Source organism: Anopheles merus, unplaced genomic scaffold (assembly GCF_017562075.2).
Source record: "Anopheles merus strain MAF unplaced genomic scaffold, AmerM5.1 LNR4000084, whole genome shotgun sequence".
Taxonomy (NCBI): domain Eukaryota; kingdom Metazoa; phylum Arthropoda; class Insecta; order Diptera; family Culicidae; genus Anopheles; species Anopheles merus.
Genome location: NW_024427664.1, coordinates 38,329 through 54,461, shown reverse-complemented (window position 1 = coordinate 54,461; position 16,133 = coordinate 38,329). Strand labels below are relative to the sequence as shown.

The following is a 16,133-nucleotide window of genomic DNA, read 5'->3' as shown; positions in this document are numbered from 1 at the left end:
ATATGTATTTTTTTCAAATCTTATTATAGTAATATTAAATCAAATCAAATCAAAAATTGAAATCGTAAGCCTGTGTAGAGAAAATTAAGTCGAATAAATAATCACATATTCCCTCAAATGTTTCACCTTTATGCTGCGTGATAACAAAAAGACGCACACTAAGCCTGATTTTTAGGACGTTACGTGTAATTCCTACATTTTTTATGCTGCGTTGCTGCATTTTCCTGTCTCAAATATCAAGAACTATAACAGACAGACAAGACACGTGATTTCATTTCAATTAGTAAACTAGGTATAGTATACCACATTTATCATTTATTGTTTAGCTATTGGTGGTTCATTACATTATTCTTGGTGCAGAGCACATGCAAGTTTGCTATCCATGAAAACCTTTTAAAAATAATTGATTTGGGAATTCACAGGATCAATAATCAATTATGCAGCTACACAGAAAAGTAGGATGATGGTAGTGCAAGATTTATAACGCTGGATTTTTGTTTTAATAGCCATTTTTGTCATGAGGCCGAAAAATTGGTTGAATGTTAATTTAAAGATAACTTTAAGAATTGATTACAGCCTTTTTAAGTGTTTGCGTGGTATTGTTAATAATTCTTTAAATTAAGACTTGAGGTCAGCTCTATAATCAATCAGATAAAAATTTAAAACTAACCAATGCAAACCTTTCCTAGTTCAAAATTATCTTTTCAACTTCTCAACAATAACCAGCAGTGTCTTTTTTAATAAGTGGAAGGGAATGGCACTTCAATTCTGCAAAGATTTTTTTAAATAGTTGAACAGCGGCACCAGCTTATGGCGAATGTAAAACTATCTCCGTAATGACAGTGTTGTTGATTTATTTGTAGCCATAATTTTCTCTGCAAATAACTAGCAATGTCTCCAAAATTCCAATAATTCCAACAATATCAAAAGACAAAAATACGAGCAATTTTTGTCTTAAAACAATTGATTGTAAACTTTACAAATTCACTCAAAGCACAAGTTCATTACACATGGTCTTGACTTTTGTTTTTTTACGATATATTTGAAAAAAAGAAGATGTGTGCAGCACATGCCAATAAAATGTGCGTACCATTTGTACCGGGCGCTAGCACTAGTTATGTCTCTTTATTCATTCAATGGATGCAATCGTCGTGTAAATCAACGCCTTTTTTTAATGGACTAAAAATGCTTGAGGTACAATTGTATCTTCAACTACGTAAAATTTTATGTAACATTAATTTTAATCTAGAAATTGGAAACAAGTGGAGAAATATGAAAGTATATCATTTAATATTACAACATTACAAAACATAGCGTGTTAAATACTAACCTAAATCAGCTAGCAACTGACGCAATACTTTATAATAAAATAATCCTTTTAAACATGTTGAAATCTGTTCCGTCACTCACTACGCTTTGAACTATGAGGTTGTCGTATGTATTGCAACAGAAATTACACACTGTCGCATTTCGCACTAAACATAAAAAAACATTTCATGAAATTGTATGACTCTTGATGAATTGTGTGATAAATAGCACTATAGAGCAAAAGGAACCTTATTAAAAATGTTGAATCTATATTGTACCCAAGGAAAAAATCTAACCCTAAAGGTAGCAATAATAATCTACTAACCTATCATTTACCTCAAAATACATTGTATCGAACTATCACATATGTTAACACTTTAAAAAAATCGCACAGAAACCAGTGTTGAGTAATACTAGATTTCTTTCCGACAGATTTTCTCACATTTGCCAGCTCTCATATCAGATCTTTTTTTATGCTGTAACACTATTACTTTATCCTCAGGACATCGTCAAATTCAGCAAAATGTGATTACTTTACAACATATTTCAAACTTCACTTGTTATAAACACAAAGAATACCACATAAAATAAATAATTAATTAAACGTGTATTATTTTAATCGTGTCGGGTTTTTTAGCTTATTCACTCTTTTGACCAGAAAGCCCGTTCACAAGCATCAAATATAGCAATCGTTAAAAAATTACAATTAAAATTCTAATACTAATGGTTTAGGTTTTTTTCACTTGGCACATTACAAAAAAACTTTTAGATTTGTAATTATGTTTGTATTATCAAATAATTCTTATACAACTTTCTTTGATTTGGTTGGGTTTTATTTTTCTGTAATAAAAATAAACTTCACATCTCACCGCAAAGGATGTTCAAGAGGAATTATTTTATAACATTCAACACAATGCCACGACTCATCGTTCATGAACTAGCAGACTTTTCACACACTATACACGACCACTTGAATAATGCATAACATCAAGTTGATTTTTTTGTAACACCGATGTTATAGCTATTTTTGTTGATGTTACTTATTAGGAAACGTTGCCAATAACATATGCTTTACCACAATTTAATGTTTAATACACCACATATTCCCTTTTTTATACTACACATATTTTATCCTCAATGTATGCTGAATCTACACTAAATATTGAACAAAATGAACTCTTGTTATAACGCTTATAACGCTCTCAGGAAGTTAACACACACCTACAACAGCTGCAAGTACGGAAGAAACTGACGTATTATGTCCAAGAAACAAACAAACGTAAAACTAACCAATAACCGGTGTGAATCGGTGAAACATTTTAAGTTTCGGCTGAAATGAACTATGTCCGAAGCTGATTATTTGGCAACAACTCAATGTTTGACTGAGCATCTACGATTTTTTTAGCTCATGCATAGGATTCATTTTAGATACAGAAAATAACGCGCATGCTCGTATGTACAAGGAATGAATTTTCGTAATTCAGTTTTTCGATATTGAACTTGTTCATTAAAAGGAAGCCGCCCTGTTTCGAAATATTAGCACTATAGAGATAAAGTTTCTTAAGGTTTCATAAATACAAAATAATTTTATTTTGGGGTTTTCTACGCTGTTTTATGAAGATAGTGGTCATAACATTCCACATTGTGTGCATCAAAATTTTACCTAGCGGGAAGATTAACTTGATGTAAAAATTGAATCGTCATATGCTTGTCAAGCATATATTTGGAAGCATATATTTACTGCAACCAATTCATGACCTAGGCAAAACATCAGCTATGACTGTAAAGGACTCTTTTCAGGGAGTTGTTTTTACTTGAACTACATTCTAAGGGTTATTAAGGCTAGTTTTAATTAGTCCGATTAATTGTTAATAAGGCTTATTAAGGCGAATGTTTCCCATTCTTGCAATAGTATCCATCTACATGCGCGTGGATACAACCCGTTACACTGCTTATCTGCTTGACTGCTCTGCCTATTCCAAGAAAAAATTTGTTCCGCGGCACGATGTACGAATTTGTACGATTTAAAAGAGGGATATGAATACAACTAAACCAAAACGACTCTTGTATCTTAGAATAGATATTCGTTATTAATACAATTTGATGACCCACATCATTTCAACGACAGAGCTACTATAAGTTTATTGATCTTTAGTTGCAATTGGTGTCGTTACAGTATGACTTGAGACTGTATAAGATTTTCGATAAGCTTAGGTTAAGGTTAGGTTAGGGGATAATAGTAATTCTTGAGTTATTCAATGCAGTACATTCGTAATGGATTAACAATACAACATTCGGATGAAATGGAAACGCCATCAAGCCCCCTTAAAATGACCAAAAAGACATTACTGCATAACAAATTGCTGACTGTTTGGCTAATGGTGCCATCTCACAGAGCAGTCAATAAATATTCCCTTAACATTACACAATAGTAATCGTGGATCAAATGGTTTAACATGCTCGTCTTATATCTGTATAAAAGGAATACAATGCTCAGCTCTTAATAAATAAAAGGAATATCACGCAATAAGCTTATATCTTGAATGGCTGAGATAGATAGCTTTTGCAAACAATAAATAAAACATGTTAAATAAATTCGTAACAAATAGAGCAATAAGAAAAACTAGACATATAAAACATTCAAATCTTTTGAAGGTCGTACAAGTTGACGACTGCACCACCAGACCAGCCCATTGAAGGTCATAATCTTTTCTCTTAGTAACGCCGTTTCTTCCAGCTGTATCTTTGCGATTGTAATTGTATGTGTATTTCTCGTTCCATGGATAACAGTGATCCTTGTGGATGTTCTTAAGTCTAATCTTAGTTTAAATTAATTAGATAGATCTACTTAATAACTCGTTTAAAAGGCGGTGTTTCAATGATTGCAAACTTGATTAAATGCACATGGAGTTGAGGAGCTTTTGACAGTTAGATGAAAAACCGTATCTTAGCACGCGTGATTCTATTGCAGAAGATTTAGTTGTTGAAGATTCTATTGCACCAGAAACAAGTGTCAAAAAAGATTCGCCAATATTTTTGCGTTCACACATCACGAATCTACGCTGGATACAATTATCGTAATTTTACAAAATTGGGTCGGTCTGGTGGTACAGTCGTCAACTCGATCGACTTAACATGCTCGTCATGGGTTCAAGTCCCGAATAGACCGAGCCCCCATACATAGGACTGACTATCCTGCTATGGTAACAATAAGTCACTGAAAGCCAAGCTCACTTCACTAGTGGGAACAGGCAGGCCTTGACCGATAGCGGTTGTTGTGCCAAAGAAGAAGAAGAATTTTACAAAATAACACGGGTTCTTGTTGTAAGAAATGTAAAAAAATAAACCGTTACAACACTTAGGACTTGAAAGCGATCCAAAACATATGGTAAAACACGAAAAAATACGATATTTTTCTCGATATGTCAAAAGATTGCAAGCAAATTTTTTTGCTGTCCATCCAGCGATAGATAGCTTGGATTGCTCGAAAAACATTCGCCACATGCTGCTAGACTCCCACTACCTCAGTGAAAATGTGTGTTTAACAGATATTTTCTAGCAAAATATGCCGTGTGTGAACGCGGCTATTGAGAAGGTCCGGCAATTAATTTTGAATTTCTTGCGAAATGTTAGCTACTATGCGACATTTCTTGTTGAGGTTTCGTTCTTAATTCAGCTTGAGAAAAAAAGTCCATCTTGTTACCTTGTTTTATAAAGTTCGGCGAAAAGAGCTCCCAAAGACAAGTGTCTTACAAGCGCCGGAGGTTAGCCGAAGGTATGAATGCTAAACATAAACATACATTTGGATCAAGTTGTTTATTTAGTTTCTGATCTGTTTCCACTGTAATATAATTTCGCTCAACAAAGTGTAATTTTCCAAAATAGTGTTCAATTTTCCCAAAATCATATGTAAAATTCTATGTAAACAACTAAACGGTGAAGGATGATCGTATTACCACTTTGTTGTCGAATTTGTGAAGAGAATTTCTCAAGAACATCTTGGTTGACCTGATGGCGACAAACGCATCGGTGGCTAGCTGGGTCATCGTAACTAGAACAGCTAGACTACGACAGGTGGCAGTAATAGTGAAATGTAAACAGTTCTCGGAAGGATCGTGGCGATTTAACGTCCGTGAAGCTGGATAATCCGTGGTGATCGTGGTGCCGTAGTCCGAAAGCCGTTGACCGAGAATAGTAATTTTTTTAACGCTTGTGAATTACAAAATAAACAGTGTTCAAAAAAACTAGTTACGCGAGTTTTTTGCGAATCATTTTGATAGAGTCGACTGCTACTTGAAGTAACATTTAATAAAATTCAATTTCTGGCTAACTGGATTATTCACTTATTTCGTTACCGAATAAACCAGCATGTTAAGTGACGAAATGGTGGGTGAGATGAAAAGTACCAGCGCGTGCGGTACATGCGGAAAAAGGCGATGGCAGACGTAGTAAAGTGTGGTGACTGCGGCCAAGCGTTTCACTTTGATTGTGTCGAGGAAGACGAAACGGTTCTAGACCGGGAGTGGTACTGTGAACCTTGCTGCAACAAGGATTTTCCACCGGTTGAGGAACCGCGAGATGTTGAACTAGAGCAACGCGAGGTAGATCCTCCGCTCGCCAACCCTTCGACCAGCCGTATTCGGCAACCTACTGTGGAAAGACGGGAGGTTTATCCTCCGTTAGTAGAACAACAACGTACCACAGAGAAAAAGAGCGTGCAGCTTGCCTTCAATTTACAGGGTTTCTCAAGCCAACTCAACATCGTAACACTATTTCTAGAACACGTTAAACGATTGTCAACATCGTACATACAATTCGAATCCGTAAACTCTTTTCGATTTGGTAACACTAGGTTTTGAATGCGTAAAATCCCAACTCGAATCTGGAAAATGTATGCTGGATGACATGTCACTGACTGTATATTTATTCTGCATGTTTTGAAACTGTGTTTCGATCGATCTGAACAGGAGTAGTGATGGGCTTGCAAATTTTGCCACAGTCGGAAAGATCAGATTGCGGTGTAATTGGAGGAAGGGTCTATATCCGGACTCTTTCGGACTCATCCACTCCAAATGCTTTTGGGATGAGCTCGATCGAATCTCTATGAGGTCGGGCGAATCCGAAAAATTCCAGTAATAAAACAATAAATCAACTACTTTTACAGCCTGTTTCCGAGTTACGCGGATTCGGAGAAACGTAGTTTTCAAAATTTGACAGATAAAATGTCAAACCTGTACAATTTGTTTTAAGAAATGTCCAATGCACTTTTCCCAGAAAACTTAATCCACTAAAAAGCCAGAAATAAAAGAGTTTTCTGAACGAAACGTTAATAATAAATGATAACGTGAATAAATTTAATCGAAACTAATGAGTAATCTAAGGTTTTTTTACCTGAAAATCGTAAAACTCTACTGACGCGGATATTCGAATTATGAGAATCCTCGGAAACACAAACACTGCATATGGGTCTCTCCACGATTCTAGTCAGTTTTTTGTATGGAGTTTGACAGTTGGAGGTTGAAATCATGTTAACACTCCATACAAAACCACACAAAAAACTAGCTTGCAATTTTCAGTCTAGATTATTATAGCCTCAAAGCTAGAATTAGATTCGAGTACCTGCTCGAAAACATGGTCCCGCTGTGCAAAGCGACGGAAGGCGTTATGGCGTTCTGAGAATTTTATCATGCCTTCCTTTTCTCTCCAACGGCAAATTTGTCGAGCAGCTCGTCGAGCTACCCCCCGCTGCGCAAATTCGAGCAGTTTCCAGCGCAGGAAATATACCAAAATCTGCGCTGGCCAGCGCAGATTTTGGCTGGTCTCCCGCGCTGGACTTCAGCGATTCCTGCGCTGGGTCGAGCTAGTTTAGCGCCATCTGTTGGCGAAATGGACGAACTATTTGTGGCGGTGGAGCAAAAAAAAACGGTCAAAAATTTAAAAATATTGGCGCCCATTTTTTCGTCCGCTGCTTCTACCTCCCTCACCCTGCCTTGCCTTACTTGCGCTTCTGCCCGTGCCTTCCTGCCGCCAGCTGATTGGGTGTTTGTGGTGTATGCGTTGATTCTCATATGTGCATTGCGGTTGTGTATTGTTATTGGTGGGTGTTAGCATTTATTAATTTGTGTGTGGCCTTGAGACGCTGTGGGAGAAGCTGGATTGGGATTCAAAGTGTTATCGGTGTATTGATGGTTTATTTTATTTCGTGCCGTTGCTGATGAGACCATTCGATGCCCGTGGCAATCGAGGGTGACGAAGCCTATTTAAAACAAGTATAGGAGAACGTCTAACACTAATCTAATATATTTTTAATTTGAACATGTTTGATGCTTCAACGACCTTCTAAGCATCATGTAGCACAATATATAGTGGCAAAAAAATATTTTTTTTTAAATGTGCCGAAATTTGTCACAAGTTTTCGGGTCTTGACACACACATGCACACAGCGCGGGGAAAGTGACCGTTCACTCTATCATGTCGCGATCCCCCAACCCGCCCGGCGCTTTGAATGAGGATGCGCTACAAGATAGCTGAACCAGCCGTTCTACCGATAAGGTAGCCGTACTCGCTCGTGCGGGAGGGGGGGGGGAGGGTTTGGTGGAGGGTGCGTGATCGCGTGCGCGACTTCGGGGGCGCGTGCTCGTGCGCGAGCTTTCGTGGGTGCGTGCTGGCGTGCGCGCGTACGTGCATGTGTGCGTGCGTGCGTGCGTGTGTGTGTGCGTGCGTGAGTGCGTGCGTGCTGGCGTCCGCGCGTTCATGCATGTGTGCGTGTGTGTGTGTGTGTGAGTTTGCGCGCGCATGTTTGTGTGTTTGTGTGTGTGCGTGCGTTTGGATACCCCAAAACTATTTGATTCTTATGGGTACATATTCATCCGCTGCGGCTACAAAGTCCATGCATTTTCGATCTCGCTACCTGAGAGACAACACAACCATTGGCATTGGCATCTTTGTGATCGGCTCTGCTATTGGGGGTATTAAAAAGACACATGATTTAAGCAAACGTGCGTGTCATTTGTTGCACATTTATTTCTAATTCAGCTAGCGGACGCAAGTGGAAACAACATTTTGAATTGAATCCATAGAGGATTCTGGATTTGTTTATTACGGTGCGCGTATGGTGCTGCACCTGTCCGTCCAGAATCTGGTGGCTTGTTGGTTTGGAGTAGTTATCATGACGCCGGTTGACCGGCAATGCCTTGGAATGGGTTCGGATCGGTAGGTTCATGTTTTGGTCGAGTGCATTCCGTGTATTTGTCTCGTCACAGCGGTAGCCCGGCAGCAACAAAGTCAAGACAAACTCTTACCCGAGTGTGGACTGCTATGCTTAGTTCTTTTTATTCTTATTATTATTATTATTATTATTATTATTATTATTATTATTGGCGTAATAGCCAACGCCCGGTCGTCGTAGAGCCGGTCTGGTGGTGCAGTCGTCAACTCGTACGACGTAACAACATGCCCGTCATGGGTTCAAGTCCCGAATAGACCGTGCTCCCATACGCAGAACTGACTATCCTGCTATGGTAACAATAAGTCACTGAAAGCCAAGCTCACTTTACTATTGGGTACTGGCAGGCCTTGACCGACAGCGGTTGTTGCGCCAAAGAAGAAGAAGAAGAATAGCCAACGCGATCATGCCGGCCTTTTCAGGACTTGAGTACCACGTAGCCGGAGCCGGTGACTAATCCCTTGCTATGACGGACGGTTCATACGCGATTAGAACCCACGACGGGCATGCAGATGTGCGGAATGATGGCGGTGCTGCGGGCCCGCTCCTATCCGGTGTGCAACTTTCATACTGCCACACTGTCTCCTGCCCGGTGCATACGCAGCAGGCAGGGGGAAGGATGCACCTCCACAGTAAAAAAAAAAACACCGTCATGAACCAGCGGCGGATCTAACGGTAGGCGGACTAGGCGGTCACCGAAGATCTCTAGTCTGTAGTATGCCGTATGTCTACAAGTGGACAGAGTGTTAGCGACAAGGGCCCCCGGAAAGATGGTCATTGGGGCTCCGTGGCAGGAGAACCATTTGCACCCCCCCCCCCATGGCGACTACAATTTTAGGGCCTGTGACCGATGATCGTAGGGGTTCCATCGCCAATCCCCCCCCCCCCCCCACCACGCCAGCAATTTAAGTATAATGTTCAATCTCTTAACAGCTGTATGCCAGTACCCCCTCCTCCCGGTCATCAGCTATCATTTACAGGGGTCTCAATTTGTCTTTCCGCCTTTCATGAACACCTTCCTTTCCGATGGATCATAACATTCCGGAAAAGCATACATTCGGCGACAGTTTTGCACACACACGCACACTCACACCCTTGCGCAGACGGCTCAGCATATCTGTGTAATCTACACCATACGAAAGCAAAAAAGCTTAGTGTAGCAAAGTTATGCTTAATGCTTAACACGTTAAGTTCGATGGCAGGCCCCAGGGACTGCCAGTGAACTTTCCAGTATACCGGTTTCACAATCAGCTTGCGTTCTAGATGCCGGGGGAACGGTAAGCTCATGAAATTCAGCGCCGGGCTGAATGTGTTAATGCGAATTAGGGTTCTGCGCGTTGCACAGCAAACCCTCTATCGTGCTAGCGATTCCTTAGTCATTTTTATATTGCAGCAATTGAACTCATTGCGCTTTTTTTGTTTGATTTGTGAAAATGCAACTTCATCGCCGCAATGTTTGTTAACGGCATTTTTAGGCGCCACAACAACTCGCAAGCATTGACCACACGCGAGAAAGAGATGGCGCTATGGAGGGAAAAAGCACGGACGACGGCTGACAGCGATTGGCCGTCTGACGCACCAACACATCCAAACCTTCGGCAGCATGCTCAGGCGAGGGGTATGAGGCGGAGCCAGGGACGGGTAGCTCGACGAGCTGCTCGACAAATTTGCCGTTGGAGAGAAAAGGAAGGCATGATAAAATTCTCAGAACGCCATAACGCCTTCCGTCGCTTTGCACAGCGGGCCGTCCCTGGCTCCGCCTCATACCCCTCGCCTGAGCACGCTGCCGAAGGTTTGGATGTGTTGGTGCGTCAGACGGCCAATCGCTGTCAGCCGTCGTCCGTGCTTTTTCCCTCCATAGCGCCATCTCTTTCTCGCGTGTGGTCAATGCTTGCGAGTTGTTGTGGCGCCTAAAAATGCCGTTAACAAACATTGCGGCGATGAAGTTGCATTTTCACAAATCAAACAAAAAAAGCGCAATGAGTTCAATTGCTGCAATATAAAAATGACTAAGGAATCGCTAGCACGATAGAGGGTTTGCTGTGCAACGCGCAGAACCCTAATTCGCATTAACACATTCAGCCCGGCGCTGAATTTCATGAGCTTACCGTTCCCCCGGCATCTAGAACGCAAGCTGATTGTGAAACCGGTATACTGGAAAGTTCACTGGCAGTCCCTGGGGCCTGCCATCGAACTTAACGTGTTAAGCATTAAGCATAACTTTGCTACACTAAGCTTTTTTGCTTTCGTATGGTGTAGATTACACAGATATGCTGAGCCGTCTGCGCAAGGGTGTGAGTGTGCGTGTGTGTGCAAAACTGTCGCCGAATGTATGCTTTTCCGGAATGTTATGATCCATCGGAAAGGAAGGTGTTCATGAAAGGCGGAAAGACAAATTGAGACCCCTGTAAATGATAGCTGATGACCGGGAGGAGGGGGTACTGGCATACAGCTGTTAAGAGATTGAACATTATACTTAAATTGCTGGCGTGGTGGGGGGGGGGGGGATTGGCGATGGAACCCCTACGATCATCGGTCACAGGCCCTAAAATTGTAGTCGCCATGGGGGGGGGGGGGGGTGCAAATGGTTCTCCTGCCACGGAGCCCCAATGACCATCTTTCCGGGGGCCCTTGTCGCTAACACTCTGTCCACTTGTAGACATACGGCATACTACAGACTAGAGATCTTCGGTGACCGCCTAGTCCGCCTACCGTTAGATCCGCCGCTGGTTCATGACGGTGTTTTTTTTTTACTGTGGAGGTGCATCCTTCCCCCTGCCTGCTGCGTATGCACCGGGCAGGAGACAGTGTGGCAGTATGAAAGTTGCACACCGGATAGGAGCGGGCCCGCAGCACCGCCATCATTCCGCACATCTGCATGCCCGTCGTGGGTTCTAATCGCGTATGAACCGTCCGTCATAGCAAGGGATTAGTCACCGGCTCCGGCTACGTGGTACTCAAGTCCTGAAAAGGCCGGCATGATCGCGTTGGCTATTCTTCTTCTTCTTCTTTGGCGCAACAACCGCTGTCGGTCAAGGCCTGCCAGTACCCAATAGTAAAGTGAGCTTGGCTTTCAGTGACTTATTGTTACCTTAGCAGGATAGTCAGTTCTGCGTATGGGAGCACGGTCTATTCGGGACTTGAACCCATGACGGGCATGTTGTTACGTCGTACGAGTTGACGACTGCACCACCAGACCGGCTCTACGACGACCGGGCGTTGGCTATTACGCCAATAATAATAATAATAATAATAATAATAATAATAATAATAAGAATAAAAAGAACTAAGCATAGCAGTCCACACTCGGGTAAGAGTTTGTCTTGACTTTGTTGCTGCCGGGCTACCGCTGTGACGAGACAAATACACGGAATGCACTCGACCAAAACATGAACCTACCGATCCGAACCCATTCCAAGGCATTGCCGGTCAACCGGCGTCATGATAACTACTCCAAACCAACAAGCCACCAGATTCTGGACGGACAGGTGCAGCACCATACGCGCACCGTAATAAACAAATCCAGAATCCTCTATGGATTCAATTCAAAATGTTGTTTCCACTTGCGTCCGCTAGCTGAATTAGAAATAAATGTGCAACAAATGACACGCACGTTTGCTTAAATCATGTGTCTTTTTAATACCCCCAATAGCAGAGCCGATCACAAAGATGCCAATGCCAATGGTTGTGTTGTCTCTCAGGTAGCGAGATCGAAAATGCATGGACTTTGTAGCCGCAGCGGATGAATATGTACCCATAAGAATCAAATAGTTTTGGGGTATCCAAACGCACGCACACACACAAACACACAAACATGCGCGCGCAAACTCACACACACACACACACACGCACACATGCATGAACGCGCGGACGCCAGCACGCACGCACTCACGCACGCACACACACACGCACGCACGCACGCACACATGCACGTACGCGCGCACGCCAGCACGCACCCACGAAAGCTCGCGCACGAGCACGCGCCCCCGAAGTCGCGCACGCGATCACGCACCCTCCACCAAACCCTCCCCCCCCCCTCCCGCACGAGCGAGTACGGCTACCTTATCGGTAGAACGGCTGGTTCAGCTATCTTGTAGCGCATCCTCATTCAAAGCGCCGGGCGGGTTGGGGGATCGCGACATGATAGAGTGAACGGTCACTTTCCCCGCGCTGTGTGCATGTGTGTGTCAAGACCCGAAAACTTGTGACAAATTTCGGCACATTTAAAAAAAATATTTTTTTGCCACTATATATTGTGCTACATGATGCTTAGAAGGTCGTTGAAGCATCAAACATGTTCAAATTAAAAATATATTAGATTAGTGTTAGACGTTCTCCTATACTTGTTTTAAATAGGCTTCGTCACCCTCGATTGCCACGGGCATCGAATGGTCTCATCAGCAACGGCACGAAATAAAATAAACCATCAATACACCGATAACACTTTGAATCCCAATCCAGCTTCTCCCACAGCGTCTCAAGGCCACACACAAATTAATAAATGCTAACACCCACCAATAACAATACACAACCGCAATGCACATATGAGAATCAACGCATACACCACAAACACCCAATCAGCTGGCGGCAGGAAGGCACGGGCAGAAGCGCAAGTAAGGCAAGGCAGGGTGAGGGAGGTAGAAGCAGCGGACGAAAAAATGGGCGCCAATATTTTTAAATTTTTTGACCGTTTTTTTTTTGCTCCACCGCCACAAATAGTTCGTCCATTTCGCCAACAGATGGCGCTAAACTAGCTCGACCCAGCGCAGGAATCGCTGAAGTCCAGCGCGGGAGACCAGCCAAAATCTGCGCTGGCCAGCGCAGATTTTGGTATATTTCCTGCGCTGGAAACTGCTCGAATTTGCGCAGCGGGGTGGTGGAATCTAGAATCAAAGTGTATGTAGTCCAGGTGGTCTCATAGTATGTTTTTATAACCAAATTTAAATACCACTTTTTGACAGGATGGGTGAAAACTTTTGTTCAAACAAGCTTTCTTGAGGTTTGACGAATACTCAAAACACTCTTAAAATCTCCATTCAGAAGCAGAAGGGATAAAAATCAGCCTTCTAAATTCATACACCTTGGGATAAGCACATCTGTATATTCTACTCACTTAGATAGCTGCTCGAAAACTGCTATACAAAGCAAACAGCTGACAGGCTGAAATTTCAGCCTACGAACTTACAACGGAAAGGGCCCCTTTAGTTTGGAAACATACTGTACTAGAAAGTATACTATTACTTGAAACTAGTACTTTAAATCTAACCCGTTTGTAACGTCCCAAAATCACTCAGACTTCCCAAGTGACATTTTCGAGCAGATTGTTAGCCTTTTTCGAGTTCCTACAAGCTTAAAGAGCAGGCTTAAAACTGGCTTAAAGAGCAAGCGATATTGCAGAGTTTAAGCTTATTATAACAGTTGAAACGTCAGAGTGAAGCGTTTTTTCTGGTGCCATTTTGAGAATTGTCATCACGTTGTGCACAAGCTACCGACCCAAAACAAAAATTCGTACTCTTCAATCCATATCAAACAAAAAGTTTATTATAAAACACTTTTCATGTTATTTTCTTGGTCCATGCGTTTCACCGCTATTCTGATACTCCTAGATATATCGTTTATTTATTCTTAATCAAGGTTTTGGTTGTTGTACACTGAGGACAAAACGGCAAGCTTCTTGTTTGTCCGGCTTCTACCGAAGTTCTGACATTAACTTCAACGCTTCAACACATCGTTGTTCACTCACACATCTATGTTTTCAAGCGTTTATATGAGGCAATGGGTTAAATCGAGCTGTTCACGAGGAGTTTAAGCTAAAAATGTAGAACAGTTGTCACCTGGGTTGTCTCTACCAGGCCGGATACCGAATTACCAAGGTTAATATGATTTTTGGGGATCCACAACTCCACTTCCAACTATTGATTAATAATCACGACAGTCAAATGATCAACTCGTTTGAAACAGTTGCATTTGTATAGTTTTTACCATTCTGATTATTGATTGTTTAAGAAAATAAATAAATTAATAAATAAATAACTTAATAAGTGAATAAAAAAACGCAACTAATATATTAATCAATCAATCAATAAAGCAATTAACAAAAAATATTAATAAATAAGTTGTAATATTACGGAATTTTCGGAACGGAAATTAGGAAGAATCGGAAGGTGTGCGCTGTTCTGATTCTCGAGCACGAATGCCGTTTTATTCTGACGTTTACGCCTACGATACTTAAATGTTAACGTACACTCTTAAAAATTTTTGCCGAATCTCGGTTAATTTTTGCCGAGATCTGCACAACTGAGATCTCGGCAAAGATCTCGGTTAAATTTCTGTTGCCGACATCTCGGTTAATGTCATTTTGTTTTGACGTTTACGTTTAACCGAGATATTCGGTTAGAACAAATCGAGATTTCGGCAAAATATAAAAACATTTTATTTTTATTTTAGTGATTTTATTTGCGTATCAAATGGGTTTTTTTATGTGATGGAAAGCGTTGGGACAGGCGCCGATTCAACCGCCGGATGGGGCACAGCGTTTGGATGTGGTACCGGTACAGGAAAATGAGCCGGACAAGGAGCGGGCACTGGTACAGGCACGGTTCTGTAAAGCGGGCAGAGTGAAACAAGTCTGAGTAAACCCTTTTTAGATTTCATGTGATCGAGTGTTGATACTTACCTCGTGTAGGTGACCGGAAATGAATCCTGGAGGTCTGAACGGTCTGGCAAAGGTTGAAGCAACCGGATTAGCTTCCACATCTGATCCTTAAATAGGGACTGCTCCGAGCGACGCTCTGAAGAGCACCGGTTGCGTGCGCTGATGGAGTTTCCTAGCCCCAACCCCGCTTCATACCTGTGCTCGATCGCACGCTACTGATTCTCTTTTTTTCACGCTGAGAGACTCTTTTTCACTTTTTTTATTTACATCAATTTTATTTTACATCAATTTCTTCACACTCACTCCGAAAGGTTTTCGTTTCATTAGCACGAAATTAACAGAATGGCGAATGACAGATAGAATACCGAGCCTCGGCTAATCCAAGTAGTAAAGCTGAATTCTCGGTTATTTTGACGGATTATCTCGGTGACAGCAGTGTTAACGTATGTGCTCGGCATGTTGTGTTGCCGAGTTTCGGTTCAAATTTTTATTTAACTGATATTTCAGTTTTAAATGGTACTGATTTTCGGCTACTGGGTTTTTTCAACTGACATATCAGCAAGAATCGAAAGAGCCGACGGATTTCGGCAGTTTTTTTAACCGAGGTCGTGAAATATTTTTAAGTGTGTATGACCGCGACCAAGGTGTTTATGTTTTTTGAGGTGTATTCACATACAATTTTCGGTTTCTACAGCTCGGCCATCCTGATGGCAAATTGGCCTCAATTTTGCCTTACAGGGTTTCTCAAGCCAGCTCAACATCGTAACACTATTTTTCGAACACGTTAAACGATTGTCAACATCGTACATACAATTCGAATCCGTTAACTCTTTTCGATTTGGTAACACTAGGTTTTGAATGCGTAAAGTCCCAACTCGAATCTGGAAAATGTATAATGGGTGACAAGACAGCCAACATACATTTTCCAGATTCGAGATGGGATTT

At 41.8% G+C, this 16,133-nt stretch overlaps 1 protein-coding gene across 1 annotated transcript; it reads right to left on the bottom strand.

Annotated features, from left to right (window-relative positions):
* Positions 1–14,822: 14,822 nt before the first annotated feature.
* LOC121601400 (cyclin-dependent kinase inhibitor 1C-like) lies at positions 14,823–15,431 on the bottom strand. The gene is made up of 2 exons (XM_041930216.1): positions 15,210–15,431; positions 14,823–15,134 (listed from the first exon to the last, which is right to left on the bottom strand). Exons 1-2 carry the CDS (start codon positions 15,287–15,289, stop codon positions 15,011–15,013), a joined length of 204 nt encoding a protein of 67 aa, XP_041786150.1. The 5' UTR covers positions 15,290–15,431; the 3' UTR covers positions 14,823–15,010.
* Positions 15,432–16,133: the final 702 nt, after the last annotated feature.